Here is a 16324-nt window from a genome sequence, read left to right on the forward strand (position 1 = left end):
TTAAATTTAATAATATATTTTAAAAACTTTTTAATTTATTTAAAGTTCTGAATAACTTTATAAACATTTTCTTTTTTAAGTAAATTTCCGAATATTAATTACATTTTATTTTTAAAATTAATATATTTATTGAAAATATATTTAGATTTTTTTTATTTTTTCTTAAATTTCGTTTAAATAATTATTTATAATAAATTAAAGCTATTTAAAAGTACTTTTTTTTTAAAATATTAATAAACTATTAAAACCTTATACTTGTTTTTATTAAAGTTAATTTAAAAGAAAATTAAATAAAATTTAACAACATTAAGTTAAATTTTTACATTAATAATATTATTATATTTAAATAATAAAAAGGGTTTAAATCTTTTATTTAATAATAGTAAAATTGTAAGGTTTTTTTATATTAAACGTAAGTTAAGGTCTTTTTTATTATCGTTTTTTTACTTACTTTTAAATTTAGCTAATTTTTTTTTAAAAAATAGTTACTTTGTTTTTAAACGTTTAATAAGCTTTATATATTCTTTAAAATTCTTTTCTTAAAAAGTTTATTTCGTTTTCCTTAATTTGGACTTTTCCTTTTCCTTTATTAATAATTTCGGTAATTTCTTTTACTTTTTCTTTAAATAATTTTATTTAAAATTTAATTTTTATTAAAATTATATTATTAATTAATTTTAAAACATAATTAAAAAGTAAAATATAAAATTTATTACGTTATTTTATTTAATTAACTTTTATTAAAAATTAAGTTTTAAAAAACTTATTTAATAAATATTTTAAAATAAATAAATTATAATTAATTTAAATAAACAAAAAAATATTATTATTAAAATTAACACTTATATTATATTTAATTAATAATAGTATTAATTAAAAAACTATTAAAATATAATAATTTAAATATTTTATAAACTTTTTATCGTATTTAAAGTTATTGTTATTTTAGGATTTAGTTAATTTAATTGATCTGGTTGGATCTAGTGCTAGATCTTACAAGATTTACAAGATTACTTAAATTAATACTTTTTTTTACATATTCCGAAGGTTTTTCCGGTTTAAGCGGCGTGGAACCCCGCTTTTTATTATGGAATAGCTTCTCAAGCTGTTAGTTCGTGACATAATATTTATTATTTTAAATATTCATATAAAAGTAACTGTAAAAAAACGATTTATAATTACGAAACGGTTAATTATAATCAGCGGAACCTAGTATGGTATGATATACCTAGGTAGTTATAGGGCCTCGTGCGCGCGGCACTTAGCGTCATTGGTAGATTCCTCAGGTTGTGAGACACCTGACGCCGGGCAAGACGCAAGATCCGAGAGTCCGGTCAAGCCAAGCCAGGTGCCCGTTCAGCAACCCACTTTTAAGCCACGGCTCGCATCTGCGCTACAGCATGTAAGAGCCCCTTTTCAGTCGTAATTTTTTTTCAATATATTGATTTTGCGACGCCATTTGTACATTATATGGAATGCAGATTCTGGTTGTTGTTTAATTTAAACTATAGTTATATTTACTCGTTCATTGGTAACTCGGAGAAATAATTACACGACTCATACAGTATCATATTGTCGTTCGCGTTGCTGCCGCAATGGCCGGTCGTCACCCGCTCCAGAGATTTGTGTCTCCGTCGAGACAACTCTCCGCCCTCATTCACTTGGCGGGAATACTGTCCTTTGCAAGCTCGTTCAAGTTCCTAAGTGCATGGGAGACGCCAATGTCAGCCGCCTTCGGGGGGCACTTCCAATTCCTTACCATTATTGGACTGTCCCTCGCGCTATGCACCTTCGTCGTCGGGTTTCTAGCCGACGTTACGCTCTCTTCACGGCTATTTGCGCTGAAGAACATCCTCTCCGTATGCTCGGCACCGCTAGAGGTGTTGATCAGCATATTGTATTGGGGCCTTTGCGCCATTGATAAAGGTCTAGTTTTCCCCCCCGAATTCCAGCTTGATCTGCTGCCAGACGTCGGGTTTCACGCCGCGCCGGCAGTTTTTCTAGCTGCGGACTTGCTGCTGTTCAGCCCGCCATGGATGATCCATGGCTTCTCGGCGTTGGCTTTGAGCGAATCCTTGGCGCTACTATACTGGGTTTGGATAGAGTACTGCTTCTCTCGCAATGGCTGGTATGTTGCTTTGTCACTTCTTTTCCTTTGTCCGCTCCCAGACTGCTTTATGTTTCTGACGGCCAGAAAAGGTACCCCTATCCTATTTTCGATAAGCTCAGCACGTGGCAGCGGATCGTATTGTTTACTTTCTCCGCCCTACTGATGACTGGGAGCACTATGACACTAAAATGGACTTATGGAAAAATCAACGGCGTTGAGGAATTTAAAAAGCAAGCTGTAGCGGACCCTGCAGGTCTCCGGAAGAGGAAATGATTACGATTTTTAAACATTAGGGAGAGGGGGGGGGGGGGGGGGGTTCCTCGATAAGAGAAATATCTTATTAGTCTTGAGCATGCCTTAGGAAGGTAGGTATACAAACAGCATTAAGCATCAGATAGTCATATCGGAAGGTCCGAGTTTTCAAAGGGACTCGAGATAATGGACGGGGGATACTAGAGTGCTTTAAGTTTGATAGCATTTTCTTTGAGTGCAGATAGTATAAATGTGATGGAAAGAAAAGGGTTACTTGGAACATGATCACTAGGCTTGAAGTTTTCCAGCTTCCCAGATTCTGAGATTCTCCGTACTCCAGGAGGTGCAGCAGACCTTTACTTACACCTTTCCTTACAAAACTTATATAGGTACAACGTACCTACCTATCTATACTTGTGCAAGTACCCCATACCTTACTTATTACACAGAGGGAAGGCACCTAAGGTTAATGTTTGGGCTGAACCCTTGCTGAGTTGCCTTTGAAATTGCCTTTTAAAGGTAGGAACACCCCGCCATCGGAGCTATCACCCGCCTGATTCTCACTAAAAAAATTCACTAACCGTCCCGCCCCCACCGTGACTCTTGCTTGCATGGGCTAATATTTAATTTTCTAGATCTTGCGACGATCGGCTGCTTTGCTATAGAAGGAAACCAATCACATTGTTTTCTCTTTTTCTTCTTCTTCTTCTCACAATTCACCACTTAGTTCTTGATAGGTGCTAGTTTTATTGAAATTGGTTGTATTCTACTGCGTTCGGGAGACTATATTCACTTTCGTCGGCCCATCATGTCTGTAAGTAATTACATTATTACTACATTCCATCTTGACTCGGGTCTTTCCAATGGCAAGCTTAGATAGCTAGCTGACTCATGGCCTTCAAAGAGCTTTTACATCAAGAATAAGGACGTCGGCAACAAAGCCACTGGCGACGACTGGAGAAGTAGGTACAGGCATACGGAAGACAAAGAATCAAGGCTAATTGGTTCTTCAGTCCGCGGCTACAACCCTCTGACGCCGCCGGACCTACTCCAACACGAAATCCCACATACCGCAAAGTCCAAGCAGACGGTTCTCGAAAGTCGCGAGGAAGTAGTCGCTGTAGTCAATGGTACCGATGAGAAGGAGAGGCTTCTAGTCATCATCGGCCCGTGCTCCATCCACGATCCAGAGTCGGCCCTCGAATATTGTGACAGACTATTGAAAGAGAAGGAGAAGTACAAAGATGAGCTACTCATTGTTATGCGAGCTTACCTCGAGAAACCGAGAACAACAGTAGGCTGGAAGGGTTTAATAAACGACCCAGACATTGACAACAGCTTCCGTATCAATAAGGGTCTGCGCATGTCGAGGCAGCTCTTCGTCGATCTCAATGACAAGGGGATGCCCATCGCTAGCGAGATGCTCGACACCATCTCACCACAATTTCTAGCAGATGTCCTCTCGGCTGGTGCCATAGGTGCCAGAACTACTGAAAGTCAGTTGCACCGGGAGTTGGCGAGCGGCCTATCGTTCCCGGTTGGTTTCAAGAATGGCACTGACGGAACACTCGGTGTTGCCATTGACGCCATCGGTGCTGTGAAGCACCCCCATCATTTCCTTTCTGTCACTAAGCCTGGAGTTGTGGCAATTGTTGGTACCGTTGGTAATGAGGACTGCTTCGTTATCCTCCGGGGCGGAAGCCGTGGTACTAACTACGATGCTAAGAGCATCGCGGAAGCTAAGGCCGCCCTGGCCAAGGCAGGTTTGCGACAACGGCTCATGGTAGACTGCAGCCACGGAAACTCGTTGAAGAACCACAAGAACCAGCCTAAGGTTGCTGCGGATCTAGCAGGGCAGATTTCCAAGGGAGAGACGGCCATTATGGGAGTCATGATCGAAAGCCATATCAACGAAGGTAAGCGTGTTTGTACAGCCCCAGTAACCGACCTAGATAGCTAACCATTCTCTCTCACAGGCAACCAGAAGGTACCAAAAGAAGGCAAGGCTGGTCTGAAGTATGGTGTTAGCATTACAGACGCTTGTATTGGATGGGAAGACACCGAATCAGTCCTTGCTACTCTCGCCAATGCCGTCAAGGAGCGAAGGAATGTGACTGGTACTGCTGTAAATGGCCAAGCATAGGAAATCAGAAATGCTTGGTTGCGAGCTGTCTACTAAAGAAAGTCAAGAGAGAGAAGTCCCACGATCTGTAATAAAAGAAGGTTAAAACTGTTGAAGATATCCAAAGGTTCGGCACAAAGGAAGAAGGGAAGGGGGAAAAAAAAGAAGATAGCTAAAGCGTTCTCTGCGTTAAGTTCTTATACTTAGACCTTCAGCGATAAAGAAGTAAGGGTCAATGAATTATTAAAAAAGTATCAGGTTTAACACCATAAAATACATATTACGTCCAAATAATACTATGATAGGTACTTGATGGTGTTGAAGAAACTCGGTTAAAGGAGGCCGATGGGCGATTCCCGACTTACCGGGGTCAGGCCGGTACAATTAGAAAAACCTGGTCTTGACAGCTTAGGTCACGTGTTTAGTGGGAAAAGCCCAGCGAAGCTAACCTCGGCCAATAGGATTCAGGTATTTCCAATTGCTTCAAGGCCTGAGCACTTTTTCATTCAACCTTGTCGTTTAAACCGGTTCGATCTCTTCCAAACCCCAACGACGAATCTTACCAACTCTCCATTGACCCGATCACCTACCCGTCGCCCACCTCCTACGAACGGGTAGAATCTCGCCCTTCATGTTGGCAAGGTCTTGCCTGCGCTCTACGCGCATCTTCAACGGCGCCAGAAATGGCGCGACCGCCTTCACCAAGGTACGCATCGACTGACGTCGTCCGAAACTCCCATCTATAATATAAGCTCGGAAGGCTGGAACATAGCCGTCACAATCATTCATAATGGAGGGAGCAAAACGAAAGAAAAAAAAAAGAAGAAAAAGACTAACTAGGGTTTTATATTCGTAGCGATCTATCTCGACATCTAGTACTGGAGCCGAATCCCCTTTCAAATTAAATGTGGCCGCTGCCGCTTCCACAGCTCTCGCTATCGGATCTGTGGCATGGTACTACCACCTCTACGGATCTACCGCGCACGCAATGACGCCCGCCGAGGAAGGGTAAGTTTTGGTTTTTAATTTCTATGTCAGGTAACTACGCAGAGAGGATCGTACGATCTATACTACATTAGTTCTGCACCGAGGGGTAGATTGAATAGATTGAAGATGATGAGATTATGTAGTATCCATGTGCTTGAATCAACTATGCTAATACGTCAAATTAGTCTACACCCGACAGCATACCCCTGGGTTCACCAACAGTGGCTCAAGACCTTTGACCACCAAGCGTAAGTAGAAATCCATACTCCTTCAATCTTCAATTTCATCGTCACTTGCTTACAATTCTTATACATCATCAGACTTCGCCGAGGATTCCAAGTCTATCAAGAAGTTTGCGCGTCATGCCATTCGCTTAGCCGAGTTCCTTACCGAGCACTTGTTGGAACTATCCTGACGGTAGACGAGGCGAAGGAATTGGCGGAACAGAACGAGTACGACACGGAACCCAACGATGAGGGTGAGATCGAGAAGCGACCTGGAAAACTTTCGGATTATATCCCGGCCCCCTACAAGAACGAAGAGGCTGCTCGAGCGGCCAACAATGGTGCCCTTCCTCCCGATCTAAGCTTGATCGTCAAGGCCCGACATGGTGGCTGCGACTACATTTTCAGCTTATTGACCGGGTACCCCGACGAGCCGCCGGCGGGTGCTCAGGTCGGCGCCGGTCTCTACTTCAACCCTTATTTCCCGGGCACCGGTATTGCTATGGCCCGTGTCCTGTATGACGGTCTTGTGGAGTATGAGGATGAAACCCCTGCAACTACCTCGCAGATGGCCAAGGATGTGGTGGAGTTTTTGAACTGGGCAGCTGAACCTGAGATGGACGACCGAAAACGAATGGGCATGAAGGTTTTGACTGTCACCGCGGTCCTAATCGCTCTAAGTGTCTGGGTTAAGCGATACAAGTGGGCAACGCTCAAGTCAAGGAAGATCGTCTACGACCCGCCCAAGGTAACCGACAAAATCCGTTTGTAAAGGATATCCGCTGCTGTATGTACTAGTAAGCTATCATACCGCTCCTCCGTCATGGTAAGGGGAGAAGAAAAAAAGACTCAAGGTTGCAAAGGGTTGGAGTAATCCTGAGTCGCGACTCTAGAGTGTATATCAAGTTCCTAAATTTTAGACGTTCAGAGAAAGTTTACTTGAAGCACATTGGGCGACTTTGATAATGGATTTTAATGATGAGAACAGCTTTGCTCAGCTCAGTCAATCCCAAATCCCACATTCACCTACCTATGTACATACTTACAGTATTTTAGGTTAGGTAGGTAGGAGGTAGGTAGGAGATTGGTTACTTGGTACCCCTTATTCACGAGATAATTCGGTATAGATGTACAAGGTACATTGATGAAGCAATACCTAGGTACCTAAGTCTTCCGCATTTGCGTCCAGTGCACCTACCAGACAAGAACCCATACAAACACGCCGTAGTTGCCGTGCCATAATGGAACCTACAAGTTTACAGGGAAGGCGGTTGCCTTATAATTAGTTGCCTCACTCGCGCCAGACGTACACGTTCCTTCTAGGCTCATGCGTTCTTTTTATTTTTTATTTTTTACCTAACCCCGGCATCTAACCACCCTCGGACCTAACGTCAACTTATAAGTATCTTACAAACTTCGAAGTGTCCAAAGCATCCAAGTTACCGTCCCGACAATAATGAATACTTAGGTGCGTAGCCACCCACGAACAATTTTCTTCAACGCAAAGCTACCTCCTAGACCTAACACATCGTGTATTGTTTTCATGAGAGTGGTGCATCAGGATACCTACCTAACCTAACCTATATAAAATACTCAGACTTGCTACAGGCTGTCGCTTTATTTGCGGTGAACGAAACGCCTGTCTTTTAAGATTATTCAAGTTCCTGGATCAAATTTATAGAACGCTTTCACCAGGGCTACGGAGAATATGGCAGGGGATTATCTGACCAAGACGGATAAAGAGGCCCGCAGACAGCTGGCTCTCGACTATACATACGGTTTCGACTTTCGCAGTAAAGCTGATGAACAGTACATCAGACACGCAATAATACATGGTCATGTACCTAAAAATGATCTAAAATACTTCACCCACTTCAGTTTAACGCGTCGCGCTGAAGAATGGCATCAGCTGCTCGCATGCGCAAACTCTTTGAGAGAAAAGATTACTTTCGATGATCCGCTCGAGGGACAAGACCTTCTTACCTTCGTCACTAAGGTCCTCTCTTCGAACTCTAAGTCTCGGAAAGATGTTACGGCTGGACAGACGTCAAGCCTTGGTTTGGAACATGAACATAAAGATGCTGCACGAGGCCCCCAGTCAAACACAACACCACGACAGGCAATGAAGAGGAAGAGAGCAATATCCACCGAACAGACGGATCTAGACCAACCTGCAAAGAAGCATAGAATGAACAAGAAATCGCCATTCTGGTCTACTTCTGAACCGAATCCTCCCCATGGACAAGCTAACCAGTTGGTTGGTGATACGAAAGCGTTGAATGGAAAGAAAAGCAAGAGCAAGAAGAAGACTAAGAAGAGAATGAGGGAAAGAAAGGCTAGAGAGTCATTACATGAGGCTACTACTACTTCTTCTCCTTTAGTAGGGGGCGTAGTACTCCCGAAAAACTCCAAAGTTTGCCGGGGCCTAAACAACATCTCTGCATCATCGAAATTCCGTGAAGAAAAGCACGAGATAAATCCTCCTCCCACTTCTAAAGATTCTCGCATTTCTTTAAAAGCCCGTCACTCATAGACAACCGGGAGTGTATGAGTGGCCACGATGGTGTCTTGCATAAAATTATTCCATTGCGCATCTCTCATAGGAATACTGAAGCAAAAGAATCATTTGCGAGCCAGCAAACACCATCAGACACCCCCGGAAATGTTAAAGGGGCCCCGAGAACAGCCATGATGAGTTTAGGCAAATCAGACGACACTGGGGAAGCATCCGAAAGGGGTGATAATGACACTTATCCTCTGCCACTAGCAAAATGCCTGACCGCAAACCGCAAAACGAAGTCGCCTTTCTTTGACGTATCAACCCCGTCCGGCTCACTTAAGACAAAAGGTACCCGTGCTCCCCGTGGAATAGTTCCTTGCATACCTTTTCCTCGTTTAGACGCCCCCAATTTCGGCTTGATCCAAGAGAGTCTTGCCACCGATCCTTTTCTCTTGCTCGTTGCAGTAACCTTTTTAATACGAGTAAAGGGGAAACAGTCGATACCTGTATTTCACGAGCTAGTAGGAAAGTATCCGACGCCAAGGCACTTAGCAGAAGCAGATAAAAACGACATAATAGCAACCATTAGACACCTCGGCCTTTCTACAGTGCGAGCAACTGCAATCCAGAAGTATGCGCGGATATGGATAGAGAACCCACCTCGAGCTGACATTCGGTACGGCGTGAAGAACTATCCTCAGCTCGGCGACGGGGCTGATGTCCGGGCCGCAGAAGAATTGAGTACCGACGACCCTAGATCATCGGCGTGGGAGATAGGTCACATGACTCAGGGTCGTTATGCTATAGACAGCTGGAGAATATTCTGTAGGGATGTGCTTCTCAATCGTGCAGAAGATTGGAGAGGTAAGGGGCGCGAAGGGAAATTCCAACCCGAGTGGATGCGAGTGTTGCCGGAAGATAAGGAGCTCCGTGCTTGTCTTAGGTGGTTATGGATGCAGGATGGTTACGCGTGGGACCCGAAAACAGGCGAGAAGGATATCCTCTCCGAAGATCTACGTAGAGCGGTTAATGAGGGCAGGGTTGCATATGATGAGGCTGGCGAGCTGAAGATACTAGATTAGGAGACTTCTCTAGGGAATAATTATTTCTGAGGTATATAGCAGCTGCGCTCCCGAATATTCTCTCTATTATAAGGGGTTATTCTTGATTTGCGTGTTGGTTATAGTGCTCTCCACTAATGTAGACCAGTCACAAGATGTGATTGTTGACAACTGGGGAAATATGTTGCAACGAGCGGTAAGTCCCTTATCTTTATTTTCCGCAACTTAGCATACATACCTAGGTTAGGTAGGTATGTATGTATCTCTCATTCCTCCTTATCTTCAATCGAACCCTTCGCCGTCTCCTGGCGGATAATGGCCTCCAGAATCAAAGCCGTCTTTCGATCGTGAATCTCGTCCAGAGCATCGGACGCACTCAGCCACGCCGCAATCAGGTTACCCTGGCGGGCGAAGGAAGTCCTAGCCCACTCCTTAGACCGAAGCTGGCTACGTCGTAGGTGCTGATATCCTAACCATGGAAAGTTATAAGCTAGGTGCAGCTGCATAAGGCTCGGGTGCTCGTCGAGCGAGGAGAGCGCTTGTGCCAGACACATGCGGTAATAATGCAACGAGCCCCCGACGAATCCCGCACAAGATCCCAGCAGGAAGCCGATGCTCCCGCTGCCGGTGAATATACCGGTTGCGGCGGCAGCAGCTAGACCTACTAGAGCCTATATTTATGTCAGTAGAGGTAGTCATAGCTTATCAAGGGGTGAAGAGAGTTGAAGAGAAGGGAAAAGGGGGGGGTAAAACGAACTGCTGCAGAGGATGCTACAAACATGGAACGGAACATGTAGAGGCCATGGCCGCTTTGGATGAAGCATTGTTAGTTTAGGTACCTAAGGTATTTAATATATCCCCCACCCTAATACTTATTTATTATTTATGAGTGGTTACGTTAATCTACCTTGGTCTGCTCCAGTTTCCAATCGTCCTTAGGAGTTGACTGACATGGCTACCAACGCTGTTGGCAGTGCTCACTTCGTAGTCGACCTTGATAAGTGTAATAATTCGCCACGTTAATAATGATTGATCTGAGTGTAATATAGAAGGGGCGTATACCTTACCATATCTGATAATATGTTCCTAGGTAGGTATGTTTGGCCTCCTTATTTTGTTGATACCTAGAGGTATGTTCGTGTTTTAGGGAATATTTGGTACCTCACCTAAAGGTACCTATTCCCCTGAAGGTTCACCTGTCTGACGGGCTCCACTAAATTCTTGCATATCGCTGTACCCAGGTGCCTGTATTGTACAATATAATATATATTATTGATCTTTTTTCTTCATTTCAACATAGGTACCTATCCATAAAATTTCTATACGCATAGTAATATTTCCCCAGCTGACTGCAGAACCATACTTTATATCAATCATTAACTTGACTGGAAATAACTTGCCTCTTACGTGAGATAAGACGTCTCTTACAATATTCTTTTTTTTATATTTCAGGTCGAGTCGTGATCGCGGTATCCTACCATCTCCAACTCCTATACAGAAGTGCCGCATTCACAATGTCATCTCGGGCAGCGTTGAATCCAAACCGTTGAGGCCTAACACCTAGTGGATCAGTAGTCGGTATAGCATATAAATTACCTCCTGGGTAGACATATCGTTCCATTACATTGTACGTATCCGTTGAGGGAGGTATTATACAATAAGAGGCACGTAGAAAACCGCATCAGACCGGCTACGAAGCTTGTCTCAATCAGCTGAGAAAGTGAGAGAGCATAGGCCCAATGAGAGACAAGTGTTACCCCTCCAACATAACACGACCCCTCTTTTAGTTACATTTTCTTAACTTGATCACTTGCCTTCTCCCTGCCTTTATCAGGCAGTATATCAATAGCCTCCTCAATGGGATCTCTTAGTTCAACTAAAGATGAGTTGACCGTTCTGGTCACCGGCTTCGGGGTACGTTCATGTCTACCTAATCTACTCTACTACTTCCGGTGCCCGGCATTCTTTCTCCGGAAGCTCCCGCGGCTGATTGGTTGTGTGTAGCCGTTTAAGGAGCAGTACCCCGTGAATCCTGCTTGGGAGATAACCGCTTCGCTGCCGGATTACCTTCCGCCAGACAGGGTTAGGGATCCCGCCCGGCAAGCTCCGTCAGCATTGCCCCCGGTCCGGATCCTGAAGCACGGACCGGTCCGTGTCAACTACCAAGTCGTCCGAGATTTAGTACCCACGCTATGGGATAATCCGGAGCAGCAAGTCGACTACGTCATCCACATAGGGATGGCCGGCCCGCAGCACGTATATTCTATTGAGAGACGGGGCCATCGTGGTGGATACGACAAGCAGGATGTTGACGGCCAGTTCCTTGGAGATGAGCAGAGACACAAGCTCGAAGGAGACAAATGGATATGGCAGTGAGAATAGCTTGACCATGTTGCCTTCTATCCATCGTGGGGAACTAACATTTTCTACTTAGCGACATACCTGAAGAGCTTTTAACTGACCTGGAGATCGGACGAATTTACAAGAGATGGGTCGAGCGAAGCCCGGTAATATTTCTTTCTTTCCCTCTATCCTAGCTCTTCCAATATCTTGATACTAATACTAACTAAAATCAACCTCATAAAGGATAACCTTAGATTGCAGATCTCGGACGATGCTGGACACTACCTCTGCGACTTCATCTATTTCTCAAGCTTAGCCCACCTGTACAAGCAGGGACGGCCCAGAAAAGTGATCTTCTTCCATGTCCCGCTACACTCCGACCCCGAGTCTGTTAGTCGTGGAAAAGAACTCGCCTTGCAACTGATCAGATCGGTGTGCGAGGTAGGACTACAACAAGAGCACGCGTCTTCATAGCTGTGGCGTGTATAATGTTTCTTTGATTAGCATGTACACATTTAGTCTTCACGGCACTTTTTATATGCTGAATTCACATAAACCCCCCCAAGTTCCGATATTTCAGGTACCTATTTTGGCGTTCGACTATAAAACCCAAAAGGAAATTACCTATCTTAGTTGAATTATAGCTTCGAGTAAATATGCTGCATATAAATGATTTACATATATAATTTTATGATTTTATCAGCAATAGTATATTCGCCGACCACTCGGGCATTTTACGCCTACCTACCTTAGGTAGGTACCTCTAGGTAGGTACCAATTGTTCCAATCGCCGATTCCTCGGCTTGCTAACTTCTCGGGAACTCTTAGCGTCGGCTTATAAAAGGTATTTAATAGACGAGTCGGCGGCACCTACTTACTACTCCAAATAAACATCTCCTCAGCTAACTGGAACCCAAAGAAAATAGTCAAAATAAGCAAAGACTAACTGCACACCACATTCACCTATTAGAATCTTATTGGCTTTAGCCATTCATTTTCCTAACAACTATTATCTTACTTTCAGACAGAAGGTCAATTTCGTCACGATGTGCATGAAGGCCAATTGCGGCACCTGCCGTAAGTCAGATATATTTCATAGGTACCTAAAATATTACTACACGATGCCGAATCTAATTCCCCTTTATAGACAAAACCACGTGGGTCGGCTGCGGAAGCCATATCTCCTCCGTCCTGGACAACATCCCACCTCAAGAATGGTGCACCTGTGAGCCCAAGGTCCAGGTGAACGACAAGACGTATCCTCCAGGAGCCAAATTTTAATCGAGGCTCGACGAATCCAATTACCTAAAGTTGAAGATCATGTCTGGGCGTGGCGTATGGGATGATGGCGGAGTTATGGGCAGTAGGAGTTGCAGTTTATCATCCGAATTGAGATTGGCATCAATCATAACGAGTCGCATATCTTAACCCTATTTTCATCTATCAAAACTCCAAGCTGGGAGGGAGCGTCTTGAGAAACCGAGTCCTCATAACGTGTCATATCATGTCGTGTCATATCATGTCATGTCAGGTTATACCCCGTCTATACTATGCGCCTTGCTGCCGGTCATAAGCATTAAAAGCATTGATAAGTACCTGGTATATCATGTTCAGTCCATCCTCGTCTAGATCTTCTGGCCCTTCCGCCACTTCGCCTTCAAGTACTGGTTAGGCCACTTCACATCAACGCCTAACTCGTGTGCGACACGAAGATTGAACTGGGGCTCGCGCAAGTACTGACGAGCGACAAGTACAATGTCCGCCTGCGTGATCTGGCCCGAGTCATCGGCAACCTCGGCACCATCATTAGCCGTGGCGCCCTCCGACAGTAATTTTCCCTCCTGAACAATTGAACGCGCCATCTCAGCGTTCGTGATTAATCCTACAGCGCCAATAAGCAAATTCAACTTGTCCTTCCGGATGGCCTCGCGAATCTTGCCTGCGAGGTCGACCTGGTAGTACGGGTAAACATTGATCTTTGCGTTTTCGGTGTTTCCCCCGGAGCTGACGTCGAGAAGGTCGACGCCGGCGGCGGGGAGCAGCTTGGCGAGGCGAATGCTTTGCTCGAGATCCCAGCTCGGTTCGCCAGTCCACTCCATCCACTCAGTAGCCGAGATACGCACGAATAAGGGCATAGTCTTAGGGATAACGCTGCGGATCGCCTCGATGATCTCGAAAAGCAAGCGAGTGCGGTTCTCAAAGCTACCACCGTAGTCGTCATTTCGCTTGTTGCTGAGCGGTGAGAGGAACTCCGTTAGGAGATAGCCATGAGCACCGTGAATCTCAATAACATCAACGCCAACCTCAACCGATCTCCTAGCTGCGTCCTTGAACGCTTGCACGAGGGTCTTAATGTCCTCGATCGTCATGGGCTTAGGGTCGGCGAAGCCGTCGGTATACTTGATAGGGCTGGGTGCCCATACGTTGTCTCCCCAACCGCCCTCTTCAGGACGGGCGAGAACACCTGGACAATCATCTGGAACAAGCCAAGGAGCGACCGTACTAGCCTTTCGGCCGGCATGGGCAAGCTGAATACCTATCTTTTGGCCTTGGGAGTGAGCAAAGTCGGCAATGCGCTTCAGGCCGGCGATTTGGCTGTCCTTCCACAGGCCAACATCCTCAGGGGTGATGCGGCCGTTGGGGGTAACACTGGTGGCTTCGATGATAGTCAGGGGCGTGCCGTAAATTGCAAATTTAGATAAATGACCAAAGTGCCAGTCGGTGACATGTCCGTCGTCTGCACTGTACTGGCACATAGGGGAGACGACGAATCGATTCTGTAATTCGACACTCCGGATCTTTATGGGCTTAAACAGCGTCGGGGCTGAGGCCTGGTCAAGGGCCGTTCCGGCAGGAGGGATTTGGGCCGGGGTCCAGTAAGGGATGTTGGGGGCCGGCTTGTGAAAGTTGGACGACATTATCTCTATATTTCTCTCGGAATTGTCACCAAGGGTTTCGATGTAGTAGTAAAATGTATGCAGCTGGACTCTCCAAAAGAATCAAATATAGCCTTGGCAATACAGCTGACTGTTTTTTTCTTTGTCGTATTACCTACCACCAGGTCTTGGACAACTCGATCGAGATGAAGTTATTTTATATTTGTACGTCACGTCACCACGGTCAGTGGAACCTAGGAGGTGATAATGGGGGAAACCCCCATCTCTCATGTCCATCATTATTACCACGTAGAATTGAATAGAATAAAGGGAATAGAACATGGCCGGTCAATTGGGTCATGAAGAAAACTAGGAGGTTTAGTATGTAACTACCTGAGGTAATTTAATGTGATTTGTATGGGTAATGTATGGGTATAGCAAAGAAAAGATGGGCTACGATGCGGACCAGTTGACAAAATTGGAGGTTATGGCACTTGAATTTGGCGATGTGCTGAGTAATTAACTTATATATACTACTACGATAATAGCAGCACTAGGTCTAAATAAGCGACCCAAGAAGCCAACGGAGATAAGAACGGGAGCTGAGTCGAACTGATCGAATAGCGGAACATAGCGGACTTCGATGACGTTAACCTGTGTAACAATTGCGATTTAGCGGATACGTACTATGTACCTAGTACGAACTAATACAGCAGCAGCAGCAGAGCAGGGCAAGGCAAGAGTGTTGGAGAGAGGGACGTGCGCCAAGGTAAACGACTTCTCCCGTTCGTTCTTTGCCTAACGCCGAGTCACACCAAATTTTATCCAACATGCTTCCTTCGGTTTCGCATGGTGACATTTGGCCCAGAAAATTTTATATTAATAATATTGCTTTCCGGGTGCTTATCTTTCTCTACTTAGCTACCTGGCACCATCGAAAATTAATGGCCGGGTCTTGGCATACCAATCTGATTAACTTCCAAAGATTTATTCAAACGACAAATCCGATTAGATTTATTGAAATATATACTATAAAACTCTAAAAGAGTTTCTCTATATAGCTGTCGCTTTAATTCAATTTTTTCAATTTTTCTTTCGTAGTTATTTTGAACACCAAATGCAAGTAGTGCTTCTGGAAGTAAATGCCAAGACCCGGCCATTAATTTTCGATGGTGCCAGGCTACCTCTTATATATTGTTATGTCGCGCAGAGACACAGAGGAGTGTGGAAGACATATATGAAAGGTGGGGATGACGAGAGAAAATGGAGCTCGATTGTCATAAGCCGTCCAGATGCGGATAGATATCTACAACTACCTAGGGGCTATGCTCTCGGAAGAGTCGCAGGTTTTTCCAGAACGTCACAGGAACACGCGCGTTCGCAGAGCAACAGAGCAGCATAGCCATCATCGAGTTTCCTTTCACGATGACAGTTCGAGACAAGTACGGGGTTGGTTCATCGAAGCCGAACTAGAACCTCACCTGTACTATGTAGGAACGCGATCCTGGCTATCCTGGCTATCCTGGTTACCCTGGTCTGTCAGTCTGTCTGGTCCATATCCCGCATCAGGGGCCGAACCTGAAGCAACCACTCAGATCCGCCCCCCCTCCCCTGCTCTCCACCCCAGTCGCAGGGCTTTAACATGGGACAAATATTTCTTATCCGCGTTTCGTCCCGTCATACTGCAGTGCCGCCTTGATGCAGCAGCCCAGACACTGTTAATGCGGTGCAGTAGTGTCCAACTAGCAAAATGCGGGATAGCCTCGTAGCCTGAAGCTTTTAGTGAGGAGTCAATTCTCCACTATCGGGACTCTTGAGGAACTGTCCAACGCCTCGGGGCCCTGCCAAG

The 16324-nt window shown here is 44.9% G+C and overlaps 8 protein-coding genes across 8 annotated transcripts; 6 read left to right on the top strand and 2 right to left on the bottom strand.

Moving 5' to 3' along the window:
• Positions 1–1153: 1153 nt before the first annotated feature.
• On the top strand, positions 1154–2413 carry F4812DRAFT_429377 (FAR-17a/AIG1-like protein). The gene is made up of 2 exons (XM_047934272.1): positions 1154–2128; positions 2200–2413. The coding sequence occupies exons 1-2, from the start codon at positions 1596–1598 to the stop codon at positions 2381–2383; spliced, it is 717 nt and encodes a 238-aa protein (XP_047789721.1). The 5' UTR covers positions 1154–1595; the 3' UTR covers positions 2384–2413.
• A 13-nt stretch (positions 2414–2426) lies between these two features.
• On the top strand, positions 2427–4827 carry F4812DRAFT_429380 (phospho-2-dehydro-3-deoxyheptonate aldolase). Its single transcript, XM_047934273.1, has 5 exons — positions 2427–2881; positions 2998–3176; positions 3267–3324; positions 3376–4278; positions 4339–4827. The coding sequence occupies exons 2-5, from the start codon at positions 3171–3173 to the stop codon at positions 4503–4505; spliced, it is 1134 nt and encodes a 377-aa protein (XP_047789722.1). The 5' UTR covers positions 2427–2881; positions 2998–3170; the 3' UTR covers positions 4506–4827.
• Positions 4828–4927: 100 nt separating this feature from the next.
• Positions 4928–6955, top strand: F4812DRAFT_429383 (cytochrome c1). The gene is made up of 4 exons (XM_047934274.1): positions 4928–5190; positions 5341–5492; positions 5657–5719; positions 5792–6955. The coding sequence occupies exons 1-4, from the start codon at positions 5116–5118 to the stop codon at positions 6465–6467; spliced, it is 966 nt and encodes a 321-aa protein (XP_047789723.1). The 5' UTR covers positions 4928–5115; the 3' UTR covers positions 6468–6955.
• On the top strand, positions 6935–9277 carry F4812DRAFT_471484 (DNA glycosylase; the record flags this gene model as incomplete). Its single annotated transcript, XM_047939095.1, has 2 exons — positions 6935–8151; positions 8229–9277. The coding sequence occupies exons 1-2, from the start codon at positions 7404–7406 to the stop codon at positions 9275–9277; spliced, it is 1797 nt and encodes a 598-aa protein (XP_047789724.1). The 5' UTR covers positions 6935–7403.
• A 122-nt stretch (positions 9278–9399) lies between these two features.
• F4812DRAFT_395563 (uncharacterized protein) lies at positions 9400–10425 on the bottom strand. The gene is made up of 4 exons (XM_047932164.1): positions 10324–10425; positions 10164–10249; positions 10014–10065; positions 9400–9927 (listed from the first exon to the last, which is right to left on the bottom strand). Exons 1-4 carry the CDS (start codon positions 10324–10326, stop codon positions 9523–9525), a joined length of 546 nt encoding a protein of 181 aa, XP_047789725.1. The 5' UTR covers positions 10327–10425; the 3' UTR covers positions 9400–9522.
• A 479-nt stretch (positions 10426–10904) lies between these two features.
• F4812DRAFT_395537 (peptidase) lies at positions 10905–12329 on the top strand. The gene is made up of 5 exons (XM_047932162.1): positions 10905–10920; positions 10991–11170; positions 11261–11628; positions 11691–11763; positions 11843–12329. Exons 2-5 carry the CDS (start codon positions 11114–11116, stop codon positions 12071–12073), a joined length of 729 nt encoding a protein of 242 aa, XP_047789726.1. The 5' UTR covers positions 10905–10920; positions 10991–11113; the 3' UTR covers positions 12074–12329.
• Positions 12097–13052, top strand: F4812DRAFT_395532 (uncharacterized protein). The gene is made up of 3 exons (XM_047932161.1): positions 12097–12366; positions 12428–12676; positions 12747–13052. Exons 2-3 carry the CDS (start codon positions 12646–12648, stop codon positions 12878–12880), a joined length of 165 nt encoding a protein of 54 aa, XP_047789727.1. The 5' UTR covers positions 12097–12366; positions 12428–12645; the 3' UTR covers positions 12881–13052.
• On the bottom strand, positions 12669–14975 carry F4812DRAFT_429399 (FMN-linked oxidoreductase). Its single transcript, XM_047934275.1, has one exon. The coding sequence runs from the start codon at positions 14515–14517 to the stop codon at positions 13225–13227; it is 1293 nt and encodes a 430-aa protein (XP_047789728.1). The 5' UTR covers positions 14518–14975; the 3' UTR covers positions 12669–13224.
• Positions 14976–16324: the final 1349 nt, after the last annotated feature.

This window comes from Daldinia caldariorum (assembly GCF_022478825.1).
Source record: "Daldinia caldariorum strain CBS 122874 unplaced genomic scaffold F4812scaffold_9, whole genome shotgun sequence".
Lineage (NCBI taxonomy): Eukaryota > Fungi > Ascomycota > Sordariomycetes > Xylariales > Hypoxylaceae > Daldinia > Daldinia caldariorum.

What these genes read in the sequence shown, in the direction of transcription:
- F4812DRAFT_429377 (XM_047934272.1), top strand. Translation starts at nt 1,596, where the DNA reads ATGGCCGGTCGTCACCCGCTCCAGAGATTTGTGTCTCCGTCGAGACAA. An exon ending in TGCTTCTCTCGCAATGGCTG is followed by an intron (nt 2,129 to 2,199) that starts GTATGTTGCTTT and finishes CGGCCAGAAAAG; the next exon opens with GTACCCCTATCCTATTTTCG.
- F4812DRAFT_429380 (XM_047934273.1), top strand. An exon ending in CACTGGCGACGACTGGAGAA is followed by an intron (nt 3,325 to 3,375) that starts GTAGGTACAGGC and finishes TTGGTTCTTCAG; the next exon opens with TCCGCGGCTACAACCCTCTG. An exon ending in CGAAAGCCATATCAACGAAG is followed by an intron (nt 4,279 to 4,338) that starts GTAAGCGTGTTT and finishes TCTCTCTCACAG; the next exon opens with GCAACCAGAAGGTACCAAAA.
- F4812DRAFT_429383 (XM_047934274.1), top strand. Translation starts at nt 5,116, where the DNA reads ATGTTGGCAAGGTCTTGCCTGCGCTCTACGCGCATCTTCAACGGCGCC. An exon ending in ATGACGCCCGCCGAGGAAGG is followed by an intron (nt 5,493 to 5,656) that starts GTAAGTTTTGGT and finishes ACGTCAAATTAG; the next exon opens with TCTACACCCGACAGCATACC. An exon ending in AAGACCTTTGACCACCAAGC is followed by an intron (nt 5,720 to 5,791) that starts GTAAGTAGAAAT and finishes ATACATCATCAG; the next exon opens with ACTTCGCCGAGGATTCCAAG.
- F4812DRAFT_395563 (XM_047932164.1), bottom strand. An exon ending in GGAAACTGGAGCAGACCAAG is followed by an intron (nt 10,066 to 10,163) that starts GTAGATTAACGT and finishes CTTCATCCAAAG; the next exon opens with CGGCCATGGCCTCTACATGT. An exon ending in TTGTAGCATCCTCTGCAGCA is followed by an intron (nt 9,928 to 10,013) that starts GTTCGTTTTACC and finishes ACATAAATATAG; the next exon opens with GCTCTAGTAGGTCTAGCTGC.
- F4812DRAFT_395537 (XM_047932162.1), top strand. Translation starts at nt 11,114, where the DNA reads ATGGGATCTCTTAGTTCAACTAAAGATGAGTTGACCGTTCTGGTCACC. An exon ending in TTCTGGTCACCGGCTTCGGG is followed by an intron (nt 11,171 to 11,260) that starts GTACGTTCATGT and finishes GGTTGTGTGTAG; the next exon opens with CCGTTTAAGGAGCAGTACCC. An exon ending in GGAGACAAATGGATATGGCA is followed by an intron (nt 11,629 to 11,690) that starts GTGAGAATAGCT and finishes TTTTCTACTTAG; the next exon opens with CGACATACCTGAAGAGCTTT.
- F4812DRAFT_395532 (XM_047932161.1), top strand. Translation starts at nt 12,646, where the DNA reads ATGTGCATGAAGGCCAATTGCGGCACCTGCC. An exon ending in GGCCAATTGCGGCACCTGCC is followed by an intron (nt 12,677 to 12,746) that starts GTAAGTCAGATA and finishes TCCCCTTTATAG; the next exon opens with ACAAAACCACGTGGGTCGGC.
- F4812DRAFT_429399 (XM_047934275.1), bottom strand. Translation starts at nt 14,517, where the DNA reads ATGTCGTCCAACTTTCACAAGCCGGCCCCCAACATCCCTTACTGGACC.